This window comes from Plasmodium falciparum (genome assembly GCF_000002765.6).
Source record: "Plasmodium falciparum 3D7 genome assembly, chromosome: 12".
Taxonomy (NCBI): Eukaryota; Apicomplexa; class Aconoidasida; order Haemosporida; family Plasmodiidae; genus Plasmodium; species Plasmodium falciparum.
In genome coordinates, this window is record NC_037284.1 from 1,970,001 (window position 1) to 1,990,000 (window position 20,000).

The window sequence follows — 20,000 nt, forward strand, 5'->3', positions numbered from 1 at the left end:
ATATATATATATATATATATATATATATATATATATATATATTTTTGTGCTTGTGCGCGTTTTTATTTTCTTTACATATATTTCCATATTGTGCTCCTAGGGGATATCTATGGGCGCTCAGGTGAGCGAAAGTATGGATGCAGAAAAAGAGATATTTTGAATTTAAAGATACGACTAACATTACCAAAACAATTTAGTTGGGGAGACCCCTTTAACGATGAAAATTTTGAAGAAAACGTAGATGACCAAAAAGATTGTGGTAGTTGTTATTCTATATCTAGTGTGTATAGTTTAGAAAGAAGGTTCGAAATATTATTTTGGAAGAAATATAAGAAAAAAGTAAATATGCCTAGATTGTCTCATCAATCAATATTAAGTTGTTCTCCATATAATCAAGGATGTGATGGAGGGTACCCATTTTTAGTTGGAAAACATATGTATGAATATGGTATAATACCTGAACAGTACATGCATTATGAAAATAATGATTACAATAACTGTATTATGGATATGGGAAATTATAATCATTTAAATAAACAAAATAGAAATATAAAGGAAATTTATTATGTTTCAGATTATAATTATATAAATGGATGTTATGAATGTACTAATGAATATGAAATGATGAATGAAATTATTTTGAATGGACCAATAGTTGCAGCTATTAATGCTACCTCAGAATTGTTAAACTTTTATAATATAGAAGATAAAAATGTTGTTTATGATATCCTACCTAAAGATACTCATCAAGTATGTGATGTACCTAATAAAGGATTTAATGGATGGCAACAAACAAACCATGCAATTAATATTGTAGGATGGGGTGAACAAATAATTAATCAAGATAAAATCAAAAACGATGATGCTAACAATAATAATAATGACAATAATCATAAATTAGTAAAATATTGGATTATAAGAAATACATGGGGAAAAAACTGGGGATATAAAGGTTATCTCAAATTTCAAAGAGGAATTAATTTAGCAGGTATTGAATCTCAAGCTGTTTATATCGACCCAGATTTTTCTAGAGGATACCCAAAGAATATACTTCAATCCGACTCTTTGGAATAAAATGATATATATGTATATATATATATATATATATATATATATAAATTTATATAATATAAATAAGCATGATATGTAAAAGCGGATCATGACTATTTTATCCTTTTATTAAAAGCTACAACGTAAAAAAAAAAAAAGAAAAAAAGTAAAATCATAATAAAAGGGATAATATATGAATATTTACAATGTTTTCTTTTTTTATACGAATATATTTATATTTGTACATGTAATGTGTTATAAAAAATTACATACATTGGTAATTATTATGATTATACATATATATATATATATATATATATATATATATATATATATACACTCTTTTTTTTTTTTTTTTTTTTTTTTTTCAAACATCTAAAAAAGATATATAAATATATCCATATATATATTTTTTATTATCGAAAATATTAATAAATTTTGATATTTTGTAAAAATATATATATATATATATATATATATATATATATATATATAATATTTAAGAAAGGATAAAGGATTCAAAAAAATATTTGTATTTTTTTATTTTTTTATATGGACGTTGTTATTTTATTCTACTGAGTGAATGAAAATGGGCGTTAATTTATATATTCATATATTATATATATATATAATATATATACATTAATATTAATACGCTGTAGAGAAATATAAAATAAATAAATAATATATTAATTAAAAAAAAAAAAAAAAAAATATATATATATAATATAGTATATGCATTATTATAAAAATATAATATTTTATTATTATTTTTTTTCATTTTCTATAGATATGATTAAAAATATTTCGTTTTATGATAACATTCAATTTATTATTATATTATAATATTATATATATATATATATTTATAATTATGTATATTTAATTATGAGCAAGAAAAGAAAAACCAGATACATATATTTATAATAATATATATATTAAACATAATCAATCCCTTTTTATTTAATAAATACAAATTAAACAGTAATAATTATAAAATAATTCCATGGTTTTCTTATTTCAAAATTGAAACATAAAAATTTTTATATATTTAAAAAGGATTATATAATATTCAACCTATACTTTCCCTTTTTGTTTATATAAATTTGTTTATAATTCGTAATGAAAAGGGATAATAATAATAATAATAATAATAATAATAAGTATGTATTTTTATATTAATATGATAAGATTATTATCCAAATAGCTAGCTACAAAAAAAAAAAAAAAAAATAATAAATAAATAAATAAATATATATATATATATATATATATTATATGAACAAGCTAGCCAAAAGTAGACTTCTGTTCATATATATTTATATACATATATATATATATATTTTTTATAATTACGTTTGGAATCGTTAAATTTAATAAAGATAAAATGTCGAATTTCAAAAATATAATTCCTAAGAGAACTTACCTTGAGAGAGGTCAAGCGAAGCATCGACTACATTTAGGAGAACTCGAAAAGAAGGTAGATTATGGGAAAAGAAGAGAAATTTATAAAAAGAAAAAAAAAATAGAAAATGTATTGAAGGAAAAGATTATGACTAAAAACCCAGATGAGTTTCATACAGGAATGGTTCATTCACGGGTTACAGAAGATAATGTGTTAGTTCGCGAAGAGAAAGTTTTAAAAAAGGAAGTACAATTAAAAAATAAAAGACAAGAATTAAAAGAACAAACAAATGATCTTTATAATAAATTAAAAAAAATAAATAAAAGACTTTCAAATTATCAAATGAATATACCACTTAGGTATGTTTTTAATAATTCTCATGAATTATATAATGAAAATGAAATATATACATTAAAAGCAGAAAATAAAAAATTGAAAAAAAGAGGAGATCTTATTCAAAAAAAGTATAATGGTTTAATTAATATGAAAAAAAATTTATTAGACCAAATAAGAAAACTTGACAATAAGTATATAACTACATATCATAAAGTGGATGGATATAATATTGTAACAGATAAAGGGAAAACACCCTATAGATTGTATCAACCTCGTTTAAAATGATTCACAAAAATGAAAAGATAAAAAAAGTACACACACACATATATATATATATATATATATATATATATATATTCCTTAAAGAAATTATATTTTGTTTAGTTATTTTATTTTATTTTATCTTATCTTATTTTATATTTTATTTTATTTTTTTTTTTTTTTGTGTACATATAATGTACATTATATTTTTATTATTTATAAAAAAAAATCTGTATTTTGTAATAATTATTTTTTTTAAATTTTTTATTATTTACTTATTTTATTTTTAATTAATTAAACCAACTTTGTAAATGATAAATAAAATAATAAGTGAATGCATACATTTAATTTCTATTCCTAATGGAAAGAGAAATTTATGGCATCACAAAAATGTTATAATATATATATATATATATATATATAAGTGTGTTATATAACACGATGATCATAATTTAATTGATTTTACGTTATTCTCTTCTTTTTTTTTTTATGTTTTTACGCCCGCACGAAATAAATATCCTTATGAATGAAATGAAAATTATATATGAATTTAAAAAAGAATATTATGAAATAATATTGAATGAAAATAATGCTGACGATAATGTAATTGATTTGTTTGAAAAAAATACTAATAAATGTAATATCGAAATAAAACCCTATGACGATATAAATTCAGACTTACTTGATTTTGATCAATTTAAAATGTTCAATATTGATAAGGATGACATTAAAAAAAAAAATGAGGATAAAAAAGATGAAGATAGGATAAAATATATTTTGGATAAAGAGTCATATAACAATTCGATTGATAAGTTAAACGATAATTCATGTGATGAGTCATGTTATATAACAGATGATGAATTATGTAAGCAAATAAATAATCCATTTGATAATACATATAACAATAAATTCGTTGTAAAATATAAAGAATATTTTGAAGAGAATTCCTTTATTGTAAAAAAGGGAGACATTTATGGAGCTGATTTTTTATTATATATAACAGAACAGAAATATGCGCATTCATTATATGCTGTTTATATTATATATAAGCATTACATATTAAGAGATCTGATTAGAATATTACGAGTATCACATAGTATAAAAAAAAAGGTTATTTTGATATTGTGGAATGAATTAAATTGTTTTAATATTTCTGATACTCTTGTATATATCAAATCGTATAAATACAAATAGGAAAAAAAGAAAAATATATTTATATATATATATATTAAATATAGATACGATTATATGCGTTCAATATACCAAATAATTGTATAACGATATGTTTTATTATATATTTTTATATTTACTATGAATATATGATGTTAATGTATTAAGAAGAATTATAATAAAAGATGAAATTTTATTTTATTTTTTTCATATATATATATATATATAATATTATTATAGGTCTTATACAGTTTAAACATAAATACAAATATATATGAAGAAGCTAAATTTATTTAAAATAATATATATATATATATATTGTATTGTGGGAGATAATAATTTATATACATTAAAGGTATCAAAAGTATATATTCCAAATATATATTATATATATATTATATATATATATATATATTTATCATATTATATATAATATGATATATTACTAGTTCATGTTTATATTTATAAAATGTAGAAAATTATATTTCAAAAAAGAAAGTAATATAAATATAATTTTTATTTATTTTAATTTTATTTATTTTTTTTGTACTTTAATATTTTAATAATTTTATAATTTATTTTTCAATATATTCCATATGAAATCATGGAAATATAAACTGTTACATATATATTATTGTTACATATTTAAATTTTGGCCTTTTGTATTTTATTTTAAATAATATATATAAATATATTATAAAATAATTATAATGTAGGTTGTTTTGGTAATACATATTTAGGAATAAATCAAAAAAAAAAAAAAAAAATACATACATATATATATATATATATATATATATATATATATATATATAATACAATATTGATATATTAACATATTAACAATATATTATGAACAGTATGAATTGATCAGGTAATTTTATTTATTTGTTTGTTTGTTTGTTTTTTTTTTTTTTTTTTTTTTTTTTTTCATGTTGTAACTAGCCAAATGAGAGCTTTTTTCGATTCTGACATTGTCATAAATTTTACCCTCTCAGAAGAAGCAATTGAAAAAGAAAAAAGAATTATAGAAAATAATAAAAGACTAGTTCGAGATTGTCAAAGAGATAAATTGCTATGTGATGTGAAAAAAAATTGGGATAAATTTTATAACCAATATAAAACAAATTTTTTTAAAGATAGGAAATGGTTAAAAGTCGAATTTGATCATATATTTAAAGAAGGTTTAAAAAATTATGATGAAACTATTGACAAAAGTGAAATAAGAAAGAATGAGCAAACCAAACTTGTTTTAGAAATTGGATGTGGTGTGGGAAATTCATTAATTCCTCTTTTAATGGAATATGAAGATTGTAATTTTATAGGAATCGATTTTTCAAAACATGCGATTAACTTTTTAAATGATAAATGGGAAAAACTTGTAAGTATCAATAATAAGTTAAAATATGAAAATATGACTGTAGAAAGTAATATGAAGGATAAGTATGAAAAGGAAACAAATAAAAATGTTGAATTGGACGGTAAATTTAATTGTGCTTTTGAAAATTCGTTAAATGATATATGTCAAAAGGAAATAAAGAATAAAAATATTTTATTAGAAAATAATATAAATGATGGCACCCAAAATAATAATGATAATAATAATGATAATAATGATAATAATGATAACAATAATGATAACAATAATGATAACAATAATGATAACAATAATGATAACAATAATAATAATAATAATAACGATTGTCATATATTGGAGGAACAAAATTGTACAGATATTTATGAATTGAAAAGTTATAAAAAATTTGGAAATTTGATTAAAACATGTGTAGTAGATATTACTTCATCAGATGACGACAATTCTAATTTTATTTGTGAATATGGTTCCGTTGATATTATTTTATTAATCTATGTATTATCCGCTGTCCAACCTGATAAAATGATAAATGTAATAAATAATTGTTATAAATATTTAAAAAAGGGTGGTTATGTTTTATTAAGAGATTATGGGTTATATGATTTAACACAAGTACGTTTTGCCATTAAAAAAGAAAAAAATATATCTGAAAATTTTTATGTAAGAGGTGATAAAACATTTGTGTATTTTTTTAAAACAGAGGAATTACATGATCTGTTCTGTAAAAATGGACAATTCGAAGAAGTACAAAATAAATATATAACCAGGATTGTTAAGAATAGGAAGAGAAATTTGGAGATGAAAAGAATATGGGTTCAATCCATATTTAGGAAGATATAAGTAGCCAGTATAGTTAACATATATATAATATATATACCTTTTTATAATATATATATATATATATATGTTTCACATGGGCAATATATATTATTTAAAATTTATGTGTAATAAATAATAAATGATTATTGTTTTATTTATTTTTTTGTCCATAATTAAAATATTTATTTTAATTTAATTTAAATTTTTTTTTTTTTTTAATAATATAAATAAATACATGTAAATTTATATTGTGTTGAACTCTTTAATGATTTTATTTAAATAATCAATTTTAATATATTTTTATTATAATTCAAAAAAAAAAAAAAAAAAAAAAAAAAAAGAAAAGAAAAGAAAAGAAAAGAAAAGAAAAGAAAAGGGGGCTTATATTGGAATATATATAATTATAATATATATTTAATATATTATAATTATATTAAATATATATATAATATATATATATATATATATTAAGTCATTTTTTATCATATATTTTTTTTTTCTTATTTATTATATGAAAAGCTATTTAAATTTGTGTTTCACAAAGGTTTATATTTAAAGTATATGATATGGAAAAAAATTAATTATAAATAAGTATATTAAGGCAAAATATTATATTTATTTATATAATTAAATATATCATATATATATGTATTATAATTTTTGTACAACGTTATTATGTATTATATTTAATTTAATACGCAGTACCATATAAAACATAAAACAATAAATATATTTTATTATATATATAATATATATATATATATATATATATATATATATATATATATATATTTAATATATATATTATTAATATTAAATAAACGAATTTATTTAGGTATTAGGTTCAATATATTATTTACCATAAAAAACAGGAAATATAAATAAATAATAAAAAAGAGAAAATTATATATTAAGAATATATAGAAAATATATTGAATTTTTTTTTTTTTTTTTTTTTTTTTTTAAGATATAATAAATAATATATATTATTTACATATAATTATTTATATTATATATAATAAATATATTATTTTTTCATTTTGAATTTTTTTTTTTTTTTTTTTTTTTAATCCATCGTTTTTATAGAATATAATTAATGCATGACATTTATATGTAAATATTTGTTATATATGATATATCTGAAAAGGCACAAAATATTATATAAATAAATAAATATATATCTATATATATAGAAGATTAAATATATTAAGATGAAATTGTTATATATGCATATGATATTTTTTATAATATAATCATGATGAGAAAAAAAAGAAAAAATACATAAAAAAAAATAAGAAATATGCAAATATATATACATTACATATGTACATTACATATATACATTATATATGTACATTACATATATACATTACATATATATATTACATATATACATATATATTTTATATATAATACCTTTTTATGTTTTTTAAAATTATTTTTAAAGTATGGATAGATATGGACATAATGTAAGATCAGATATAAAGAAGCAGGGATATGAAGATTCGAATTTACCCATTCTTTGTGAAACGTGTTTAGGAGAAAATCCATATGTTAGAATAATAAGAGAGGAGAATGGGAAAGAATGTAAAATATGTAAGAATGTGTTTACTCATTTTAGATGGAAACCTGGTGAGAATTCAAGATATAAACAAACGGTTATATGTATGAAATGTGCTAAAGTTAAAAATGTTTGTCAAACTTGTTTATTTGATTTACAATATAATTTACCTGTACAAGTCAGGGACAAATTTCTTGAAAATAGTATAGTATTACCAGAGAATGAGACAAATCGGAATTTTTTTTTAGAGCAGATGGAAAACGATATGTCTTCAACATATGATAAAATGAATCGTATAAATATGGATTTAAGTAAATTAAAAAGACGAGATCCATATTTTAAAAGAAATATGGCAAGGGTATGTAGTTTCTGGAGGAAAAATTCATGTAATCGTGGAGATGAATGTCCGTATCTTCATAAAGAGATTCATTTAGATAAGTCTTTATCAAATCAAAATATAAAGAATAGATATACAGGAGAAAATGATATTTTAGCTGAGAAGATATTATTAAAACATAATGAAAAAAATAATGATGATAAAAATATGTCTAATAAAATATGTATACAAGGTATTAGTGAATCAGTTAGTCAAGCAAATATAAAAGAATGTTTTAAAAAATTTGGAGATATTAAATCTATAAAAGTGATACCAAAAGATTCAAAAATGTTTATATCATATTCGAATTCACAAGCAGCTAAAAAAGCTAGTGATAAATATAAAGATGGTCTTTTACTTAACGGTTGTAATTTGACTGTACATTTACAAGATAATCCAACATATAATAATAAAAATCAACAACCTGTTATTAATTATATGAATAATAATATGTATCAAAATAATATGTCTCCTCAAATGATGTATAATCCTATGTATTATCCATATTATAATATGAATAATATGCACCCAAGCAGTGCTCCCTATTCTTCGATGTTGCCATCTGAAGCGGAGCAACGCAAATGAAAAATAAAGGGCGAAAAAAAAAAAAAAAAAAAAAAAAAAAAAAAAAATATATATATATATATGTATATATTTACGTATATATATTTATATTTATGTTTATATGTATGTATTTTTTTTTTTTTTTTTTTTTTTTTTTTTTTTTTCTTCTTGTTCTTCATTTTTTTTTTTTTTTTTTTTGTGAATAATTAACACATCCTCACCACTTACATATGTTTTCATATTTTATACTATGATTCACTTTGTTTTGTTTATATTTTCTTTTAAAACAAAATTTATATTTTTAGTTAATAAAAAAAAAAAAATTAAAACATTTTAATATATATATATATATATATATATATATATATATGTACATATTGTATTATTCACCATGATGTATATGATAAATGAAACAAGAGTATAATCTCTACATGTTCATCTTATATATATGATGTTATTAAAATAATAATACATATAATAAAAATATAATTTACACATAAAAAAAAAAAATTTATATATATTTTAAAATTATTATTACTTTGGTTATTAAAAAAATTAGCTATAATCCATCATACATTTAAAAAGTGTACGTATATGAAAAAAGGATATACGACATATAATATATATAATATGATATAAAAAAGAAGAAAAAAAAAATAAAGATAGTGACATAAAAAATATAATTTAATAAAATAGAATAAATAAACGAATTACATAATATGTCATATATATATATATATATATATATATATATATATATATTTATTTATTTATTTATTCATTTATTTATTTATTTATTTATTTATTTACTCCATATATGCCTTATGTACATATACCAAATTAACCTGCTACACATTTTATCATTTGATCATAGGAGCTTTATTTGTCTTTTCCTTTGTTCTAAATATTTAACATAGTAATTAATTATTCCAGTAGATCGCCAGATCATAATCCATATACATAAATTTGACAAGCCTATCCACCAATTCCTTTCATGTCTCCATTTATATAATTTTAAATGATCAGAAGTTATACCCGTGATTAGCTCATTCGCACTATACATATTTCTCACATTATATTTTAATTTATAAGATTCAGTTATAAATATTAAAAAATTTATAAACAATATTATAGATACAATTCTTAAAGGTGTATCACCAATCTTCTTTCTACAAAACGAATAACTAAACGTCACAAGAAATCGTACTTTTAATAAGCAAGACAAAAGTAAAAATATGCCTAAGGGCACAACTATCAAATATATAAATTTTAAAAATGTCATTTCATAAATAATAAAATAAAATATGAAGCAAAAGGAAAATACGATAAATTATCAGTAATTTAATATATATATATATATATATATATATATATATATATATATATAATCTTAAGGATGAAAATTTTGGCTGAATAAACAAGGTTTATATTAAAAAAAAAAATTTTATATTTTTTATATTATATATAATTATTCAAAAAAATTATATACCTTTTTAATAATATAATAAAATTATTATATATATTATTTATTATATGTTAATTATTATTTATTTATTTTGTTTTTATTTATTTATTTTTTTTTTTTTTTTGGTGTAATATTTATGACATTTTTAATTTTGAAAAATTATCCATTATAAATATGAAAAAAAAAAAAAAAAAAAAAAAAAAAAATTACATTTTACATAAATGTATTAATATATACATATATGTATAAACAATTGAAATTAATTTTTATAAAAATAAGAGAAAAGATACAAAAAAGTAAAAATGCTTGAGAATTTTACTTTAAATATAATTCATTTAATGTGCATATATAACTATTCTCTTTAATAAGAACATCCTTTGTATATAGGTGTTTTTTTTGTTTTAAAGATATATAATGAGTGATCAATATATATATATATATATATATATATATATATATATGATAAGTTTACATCATATTAATGGTAATCTTTCTTATTTTATTTAGAGAATCATAATATAAGAACAAGACCTTTAAGTATGAACAAAAATGAATAATTATAGGTGTTCATTTTTTTTAAGAATATATATAATACTGAGATCATAGAAATCATAATATAAAAGAAAAAAAAATAAATAATAATTAAATAAGAAACAAAAATTGAGGTAAATAAATAAATGTCTTTCTTTCTCATTAGTTATTTATAAGAATATATTGACTCTTAGAGGGACAATATAAAGGAAAAGAAAAAAAAAAAAAAAAAAAAAAAATACATAAATATATATATATATATATATATATATATATATATATATATGACACATGTTTGTGCCTATATTTAAGTTATAATTTCCTTTTGTTCCGTTCTTTATATATCTTAATAAAAAAAAGTTACTATCTTACGTATTTCAAATGTAGAATGTTTTTTATACATTCTATATAAGATAATAATCAAGGAAAAGTAAATAATTGTTTCAGGAATATATCCTTATATAAGTTATTTTTTCCCTTATAATTTTATGAGTCATAAAAATATATATATATATATATATATATATATATATATATATACATTCAAGGCTGTACACTATATTTTTTTTTTTTTTTTTTTTTTTTTTTTCTATGTGCAGATTTTATGTGTATATAATAATCTAAAACAACATTATATTAAATGTTATATAATATATATATATATATATATATAATTATATTTTTTATTTAATATAGAATATATTTATATCATTGCTTTTTCATAATTTACCTCCCCCTTTTTTTTTTTTTTTTCTGTTTTTTTTTTTTTGTTTTTTTATGTTACATTCTTTTCCAATTGTATTATACTAGCTTTTTTTTTTTTTTTTTTTTTTTTTTTTTTTTAACTAGCTATTTTTTATATTGTTTAATTTAACTAGCCATTTTGTTGTATTATTATAATTTTAACATAATTAGAAAAATAACATAAGTATAAAATATATACATATATATATATTTTTTATTTATATATCTAAAATTTTCAGCTTTTAAGAATGAAAAAGTTATCCGACTTTTACACGTACTCCAAGGACAAGTCCATATCTGTCTTTAATTTTAAAAAGAAGGAGGAAGAAAAAAAGAAAAAAGAAGAAACAGGTTGGATGAAAAAAGTATATTTGGATTTTGAGAAGACAAAGAATGATACTTATACATATGTGTCTATTAAAACACATCAAATGAAGGATAAATTTATGAAATGGAATTTAAGGTTTTTTAAGGTGAATCATTCAAAGTATGAGCATTTCCCATGGTATAAGAGATTATATTACATAATGAAGGATTATATTTATAATATATTAAAAATAAAGGAAGAAGGAATGGATACATATGGAGGACAAATAAGTCCAAATGAAAAGAAAATATCTCGATTAACATCAACATTTGAAAATTTTGATTTTAAAAATAGATACGCACAAAAACAGTCTGAAGATTCAATGATTTATAAATATAGGGAAAATTTAAAGAAAGAAAAAATGAATGATAGTTATCTTAGTGAACGAAGTCAGTCCGAGATAACTCGAAGGAATTTGTCGAATGAAATTGTATCAATGAAGGGATGTGAGAGTAAACTATATGAAGAAATGTATTATAATAATAAAAATGATGATAATAAAAATGATGATAATAAAAACGATGATGATGATAACAATAATAATTATAAGAATAGATTGAGAAATTTAATGTCTATTGGGAATATGACCAATGAAAAAGTTTATTCAGAAAATGAATCCAAGGTTACACATAGTAATACTGTTGATAAAAATGAAAATTATCATTTTTTAAATATAGAGAATTCCCCAAAATTTAATATAAAAAATACATGGGAAAAATTAAGCGGATACATTTCATAAATGAATATATACATATATATAGATATATATATATAGATATATATAGGTATATATTTACTTTAAAATTCCTTAAATGAGTAAAGGAAAAAACAAAGTAGTCTATTTTTTTTTTTTTTTTTTTTTTTTCAAATGTTTTCAACAATAAAATGTATATATATATATATATATATATATAAATATATATTTATACATATGTGCTAAATTTTATTTTATTTTTTTAAGCTATATTGTGCTACTTCTATATGGATTAAAAAAAAAAAAAAAAAAAAAAAAAACTTGTGTTTGTTCTCTTAAATTTAATTATTTTATGGCCCACATAAAAATATATATTATTGTCATTTGATATGTTGAAAAAAAAATGTTTTTTTTTTTTTTTTTTTTTTTTTTTTAATTAGTATTTATTTAAAAGGTTAAAAAAAAAAAAATTTTAAACATACACGGTAATAAAAAATATGCACATATATATATATATATATATATATATATATACATATAGTTGGTATGCAAAATACAAAATAATAATAAGAATATACATATATATAAATATATACATATATATGTGAATCAAATAATAAATATAAAACTACATTAATATATATATATATATATATATATATATATATATTATATTATTATCATATAAAAATAATTCCTATTATATATATATATATATATATTTTTTTTTTTTTTTTTTTTTTTTTTTTTTTTTTTTTTGTTCATTCTGCGTTTGAGAATATGGACAAAATAGAAAGGAATAAATTAATAATGTCCATGTATAAAGCTAAAGTAGCAAAAATATAATCATCAACCGAGAATTCATATTTTTTGTGTTTTCCTCCTATGATAAGTTGTGTGTCTACAATAATGGAGATAGATAATATGAATGCGCTTATGCCTGCAAAGACTAGATTGAAGGCTTTACTTCTAACAAATATTCCGATAATTCCCATAACTATTAAGATTAAAAAGGCCATAAATAAGAATACATACCACCCTGTAAAATCCCATTTGGTTTGGAAAGCAAAGATGGTAAGACCAATAACAACAACCGCCGTTGTACCAAAGGCATAAAAAAATATTTCTGAGTTTGTTCTTGCGCTTGCTAATGTGACAATTAATGACATACCTAAAGTTATGGATAATAAAATAAAATAATTACTTGGATATTTTCTTGCCATATGAGGTGCACAAGCTAAAGCTATCATAATAGGCAAACTTAATAAAACACCAACTATAAATAAAGGAGAATAATAGGTAAGAACAAAAGCATTAAATGGTTTATATAATACTGCTAATGCTGCACATCCAAATGTTAATAATAATTGAAGAGATAATATGGAATATACTTTTCTTATAAATCCATGTCTTATTTTTGTTGATGAAAATTCGTTAAGTGAAAATTCATCATACAATCCACCATTTGCTGTTATATTTGTTCTGGCATCATAATAATATCCTTTCTGTCCACTGTTTGATTTGTCATAATTTTCTTTGTCTTTATTTTGTGAATAATTATATCCTCCTTGGTTATAAGCAGCTCCATAATTCTGCCCTACGATACTATTTCTTCCATTTGTATCAGCCATCTTGATATATAATATAATGATAATGAAATAAAAATATATATATAAATATATATATATATATATATATATATTTAATGTGATGATAAGATTGTGATAATTATTAAAAGAAAAAAGAAGATTTATATTAGTTCCTTTTTTCCTTTTTATTTAAATGTTTTATATATAGCAGTGTATTTATAATTTATAAATTGGACTTTATAAAAATGGTACACGCAATTCTATAATCAAAAAAAAAAAAAAAAAAAAAAAAAAAAAAAAAAAAAAATATATATATATATTATATATATTTTAATGGTCTATTCAAAAAAGTGTACGGACATATAAACATACATATATTAATATATATAAATATAAATGTATTATATATATATATATATATATATATATATTTATTTATTTAATCAATATGTTATATACTTTTATTTTTTTATAGCTAAAACCTTCAATTTTATAAAAATCAGCCTCTTTTATTTTCTTCCTCTTTTTATATGGTACATAAAAAAAAATATATATAATTTATGACAATTAAAAATAAGGAAAAAAAAAAAAAAAAAAAAAAGGGAAATAACATATAATAAAATATAAAAAAAATTATTATAAATATATAATTTTATTTATAATAATCAAGAAATAAAATAATTCAAGTTTTTTCCTTTAAAAAAAAAAAAAAAAAAAAAAAACTCTTCTTTTTAATATATTTTATTATTTTTTTATACTTTATATATAAATATATTTGTTTTCTTGTTCTTCGTTTGGTATAATAATTTACTTTATAACAATAAATATAAAACTATTTATAATTTTTATATAAATATTAAATGTAATTATAATATATATATATATTATATATTTTTAATATTTTTGTACTTTAATTTTTTTTTTTTAATGTTGTTTTGCACCTTTACATAAAATATATATATATATATATATATTTCTTCATATAAAAAATAAAATATATTATATATTGAAATATCATATTTATATATATATATATATATATATATAATATTATATATTATTATATATATATTTTATTACATATTATAGATTTTTTTTATATATATATGAATTTTCAATTTTATATCTAATTATAATTATTTATATAATATATAAAATGAAATAAATGTATATACAAAAAAGGAAAAAAAAATTATAATATATATATAAATATATATTTATACATTTCATAATATATATATAAAATTGAGGGGTAAAAAATATAATATATTAGTAAAAAATTATTTTTTATAATATGTATTATATATTATATATTATATATAAAATGTACTAAATATATAAAAATATTATATTTATAACTATATATAATAATATATGATTATATTATACATTTATATTATAAGATTTTTTGTTCTTTGTACTATTATTATTATATAATAATATATTAAACAAATATATAAATATATTATATATATATATATATTATAAATATATTATATATATATGTAATTGTTTTAACTATGAAGAAAAAGAAAAAAAAAAAAAAAAGAGCAGCAAGAATTACATAAATGATGATATTATATATATATATTATATGTTTATACAAATATATATATATTATATATATATATATTATTATATATATGGTATATTTATATATATATACAAATCTTTGTTCCTTATTTTTTTATAAATATTATATAATTACATACCTTTTTATTCAACTTTTACGCGCTCTTTTTCTTCATAATTTTCATTAATTATATATTATAAATAATTGTATATTTATTATTAATATTATAAGAAAAAAAAAAAAAATAATAATAAAGTATGCATGCATATAATATAATATATATATATATATATATATATATATATACTTAACATATAATATAAATGTAACATAATTATAATCATTTATTATATATATTGCTATAATATTATATTATATATATATATTATATATTATATAAAATAACAGCACAAACTTTTTTATAATATATATATATATATATATAATATATTATTATAATAAAGTTATATTTTATATCTATTATTTTGTAATATTATATATATTTTTTTATATTTATTTTATTCTTTATTATAATATAATTACCATTTTGTACCTTTTTTTTAAAAAGGGCAAGGGAAAAAAATAAAAAAATAAAAAAATATAAAAAATAAAATAAATTAATAAATAATATACAATTTAAAAAGAAAAAAGTATATATAAAATTATATTATACAAAGGTATTATTATATTATATGTATATATTTAATAAAGTTTGTAATTATTATAAATGTAAGTATAAATAATAATAATGAGGCAAGGGATAATTTTAATTTACTAAATATATATTTTTTTTTTTATGTTATAATAATGTTCTTAAAAATTATGGAGAGGGAAAAAAAAAAAAAAAAAGAAAAAAAAAAGAGGAAAAAAAAAGAAAAAGAAAAAATACAGTTTTAATAAAATATCTATATGGAAAGAAAAAAACATTTTAAAACTTAAAGAATAGTATGTATATATAATATATATATATATATATATATATATAATTATAATTATATTATAATAACATACATATTATTTAATTTAAAAGAAATATAATAATATATCATAGAATATAAAATGTGCCTATTGAAATTTATTTTTAAAGATGTATAAAATCGTAAATATAAAGTATATATTTTATTATATACTTATTAATGTGTTTGTTTTTAATATATATATATATATATATAAATATATATGTGTATGTGTATATATATTAAAGTAAAAATCGAGGTTAATATATTTTATGTCACTATCAAAAAAAAAAAAAAAAAAAATAAAAAAAAATTTATAAAGACGTTATATTCTTTATATATGAAAGAAAAGGAATGAATTTTTGAATGATTTTTCTCATCATATTAATAAAATATTTATTCATTTATTCATTTATTTCGGTATGATTAAAAAAATTATAAAAATGCTTTATTTTTTTTTTTTTTTTTCTTCTTTGTCTTGAACATTGAAAATACGATTCTTTTTATTATTAAAATATATTATTAAATGAATAAAAAAAAATAAATATATATATATATATTGCATAGATTTAAATCTGGAATTATATTTTAATACATTTTATGTTTAAATGTATTATTTTATAAATACGTATTCAATCAAATATTTGAATGTATCCTCAAGACATTGTAAATTTTATTTTATTTTTAATTTATTCTTATAATAGTTAACAAAATGTAGTTGATTGTATATATATATATATATATATATATATATATATTTATTTATTTATTTATTTATTTATTTATTATTATTTTTTTTTTATCTGTCCTTTAATTGTTATTAATTAAAATATAGCATGATATATATCATGTTATAAATGGGTGATTAATAAATTTCATTTTATTTCTTTAGAATAAATAGGAAAATGTAATATTATAATTTCTAAAAGTCTTTGTTCCTTTCAAGTATCATAAATAAAAAATATCATAAAAAAAAATAAATAAATATATATATATATATATATATATATATGTATGTATGTATTTAATTTTTGGTTTTGTAATAGTTTAAAATAAGGTGTATCATCTAAGGATCCCATTTTTTATATTTTTAATTAATTTATTTATTTATTTGTTTTATTTTTTTTTGCATATAGTAAAAATATAAGATAAAATAAAGATATTAAATACACATATATGTATTATATAATAAACAATGTAATTTATTTTTAGTATCATAAGATGATACAAATTAAAATATTATTATATAAAAATTATTATACAATATAAATTTACCTTTTTTTTTTTTTTTTTTTTTTTTATTATTTTATTATTTTATTTAATTTTTTTGTTGTTTTTAGTATGTGCAATAACATGATGATATTTCATTATAAAGTAAAAATAATAAATATATAAAAATTATGAATTCAAGAACGTATTGTGTTATTTTTTATGGTATATCCTTGCTTGTATATGTTATTATCATATTTTTCTTAAATAGATTTGAAAAGCAAACAATACCATATGAACGAATTAAGGATATAATAAAAATCATTAAACATGCTAATAATAATATAGGTATAATAAGTAATAAGATTGAAGATGGAAATATACAAATAAAACATCAGAACAATTTTTTAATAAATTTAAATATTGTTTCGGGGTGTGCAAATGATAACATTGATATGTTTGAGGAGATGTTAAAATCATATATTGAAGAAAAAATAAAATTAGAAAATGATAAAATTGTATCCTCATTTTTATTAGAAGAATTAAATAACGTACAAGATATTTTTACAGTGACTATAAATGTAATTAATAAGGATATGATTAAAAAAGATACTATAGGTGTATATTCAAATATATGTAATAAATTATTAAGCAAAAATATGATGAATGATAATATTAATAATAATTATTATTTATATATTATAGCAAATGAAAAAAAGAAAAAAGAAAAAAAAGACAACCTATCATTCACACTATCGACAACGAATATATTAGAATTGTATTATAATAAAGTGGAGGAAAATAGTATAAATGTTTATCAACAATATATTTATATAACATGGGATGTTTTAAAAAATACATTTTTAGATAGGGGATCAAAAACAAAAAAAAAAAATTTTATACCTTTTGTTCCTGAACTTGATTTAAATTTCTTTTTGGCTAGTTGTTTATATAATAAATTAAATTACAAGATAGGGAGAAATACAACGGGGGGAGTTGAAATGGGAGGGGTTGTGAATGATGTAGATTCGTGTTACGAAAAGGATTGTAATATTAAACATACGGATGATAATGAGGATATTAATAAGGATGATAATGAGGATATTAATAAGGCTAATAATAAGGATATTAATAAGGCTAATAATAAGGATATTAATAAGGCTAATAATACATATATTAATAAGGCTAATAATAAGTATAATATTCATAATAATCGAGGGAAGACATATAACCCCCCTTTAATTGCTGTATGGGATTTTTATAAAGATTTTTATTACCCATATATAAGACCATTTATTGAGCGTCTATTATATATTTATCAAATTAATATATACCCCCAAATTTTAAGTAACATAAATATGTATGAAATATCAGATAATATAAATTTATATATAGAAGAAAAAGAAAAAGGAAATGCTCGATTAATTATTCTAGATAAAATCACCAAATTCACAAATATTTTTGATGAAATCACATTTGATAATGTTTTATCAAAGCCTACATATGAAGTACCTAAAAATATAAATTTTATGGTTGTTTTTCCAAATGGGGATGAAATATATTTTTATAATAATCTGAGTAAAACAAATAAAATAGAAACAGCTGTTTCTATTGCCGAATGGGGTACAATATATATAAATAATGAATTTACACAATTAAAAGATAGAAGTAATTATAATAATAAAAATAATTTAGTAAATATATCTAACCAAGCACATGTGATCAGTGGAATTTTTATTTCTCATTTCAGATCTTTATTAGGATTATGTTCAATTTTTTCAGATTGTATATATAATATTTTTAATAGTGATACATATAATATAAAATATATAGAAACAATATCTAGCGAAATAGATAGTTACATATCTTATATTATATCTGAGGAAAACAATTTGTCCTTTTCTTTTTTTTATCATATTCCTTTAAAGAATAGTATTTCTAATTACGAATTGTTG

General features: G+C 17.7%; 9 protein-coding genes across 9 annotated transcripts in view; 7 read left to right on the top strand and 2 right to left on the bottom strand.

The window, feature by feature from the left end:
• PF3D7_1247800 (dipeptidyl aminopeptidase 2) overlaps positions 1 to 1,074 on the top strand; it is a gene marked incomplete at both ends in the record, with an annotated part of 2,912 nt that extends 1,838 nt beyond the window's left edge. The window contains one exon of the mRNA XM_001350826.2: positions 101 to 1,074. Coding sequence (XP_001350862.2) covers positions 101 to 1,074 — 974 coding nt within the window. The remainder of the gene's footprint in view (positions 1 to 100) is intronic.
• Positions 1,075 to 2,437: 1,363 nt separating this feature from the next.
• Positions 2,438 to 3,076, top strand: PF3D7_1247900 (U3 small nucleolar RNA-associated protein 11, putative; the record flags this gene model as incomplete). The annotated part of the gene is made up of 1 exon (XM_001350827.1): positions 2,438 to 3,076. The coding sequence occupies one exon, from the start codon at positions 2,438 to 2,440 to the stop codon at positions 3,074 to 3,076; it is 639 nt and encodes a 212-aa protein (XP_001350863.1).
• A 507-nt stretch (positions 3,077 to 3,583) lies between these two features.
• PF3D7_1248000 (tRNA-splicing endonuclease, putative) lies at positions 3,584 to 4,246 on the top strand (the record flags this gene model as incomplete). The annotated part of the gene is made up of 1 exon (XM_001350828.2): positions 3,584 to 4,246. The coding sequence occupies one exon, from the start codon at positions 3,584 to 3,586 to the stop codon at positions 4,244 to 4,246; it is 663 nt and encodes a 220-aa protein (XP_001350864.2).
• Positions 4,247 to 5,171: 925 nt separating this feature from the next.
• Positions 5,172 to 6,437, top strand: PF3D7_1248100 (methyltransferase, putative; the record flags this gene model as incomplete). Its single annotated transcript, XM_001350829.1, has 1 exon — positions 5,172 to 6,437. The coding sequence occupies one exon, from the start codon at positions 5,172 to 5,174 to the stop codon at positions 6,435 to 6,437; it is 1,266 nt and encodes a 421-aa protein (XP_001350865.1).
• A 1,427-nt stretch (positions 6,438 to 7,864) lies between these two features.
• PF3D7_1248200 (pre-mRNA-splicing factor RBM22, putative) lies at positions 7,865 to 8,938 on the top strand (the record flags this gene model as incomplete). Its single annotated transcript, XM_001350830.3, has 1 exon — positions 7,865 to 8,938. The coding sequence occupies one exon, from the start codon at positions 7,865 to 7,867 to the stop codon at positions 8,936 to 8,938; it is 1,074 nt and encodes a 357-aa protein (XP_001350866.1).
• An 847-nt stretch (positions 8,939 to 9,785) lies between these two features.
• PF3D7_1248300 (conserved protein, unknown function) lies at positions 9,786 to 10,199 on the bottom strand (the record flags this gene model as incomplete). The annotated part of the gene is made up of 1 exon (XM_001350831.2): positions 9,786 to 10,199. The coding sequence occupies one exon, from the start codon at positions 10,197 to 10,199 to the stop codon at positions 9,786 to 9,788; it is 414 nt and encodes a 137-aa protein (XP_001350867.2).
• A 1,706-nt stretch (positions 10,200 to 11,905) lies between these two features.
• Positions 11,906 to 12,763, top strand: PF3D7_1248400 (conserved Plasmodium protein, unknown function; the record flags this gene model as incomplete). Its single annotated transcript, XM_001350832.1, has 1 exon — positions 11,906 to 12,763. One exon carries the CDS (start codon positions 11,906 to 11,908, stop codon positions 12,761 to 12,763), a length of 858 nt encoding a protein of 285 aa, XP_001350868.1.
• A 716-nt stretch (positions 12,764 to 13,479) lies between these two features.
• PF3D7_1248500 (uncharacterized protein) lies at positions 13,480 to 14,349 on the bottom strand (the record flags this gene model as incomplete). The annotated part of the gene is made up of 1 exon (XM_001350833.1): positions 13,480 to 14,349. The coding sequence occupies one exon, from the start codon at positions 14,347 to 14,349 to the stop codon at positions 13,480 to 13,482; it is 870 nt and encodes a 289-aa protein (XP_001350869.1).
• A 3,887-nt stretch (positions 14,350 to 18,236) lies between these two features.
• The window catches only part of PF3D7_1248600 (conserved Plasmodium protein, unknown function), a gene marked incomplete at both ends in the record, with an annotated part of 2,509 nt that continues 745 nt past the window's right edge, over positions 18,237 to 20,000 (top strand). The window contains one exon of the mRNA XM_001350834.1: positions 18,237 to 20,000. This exon is cut by the window's right edge and continues 315 nt beyond it. Within this exon, the coding sequence (XP_001350870.1) occupies positions 18,237 to 20,000 (1,764 nt within the window).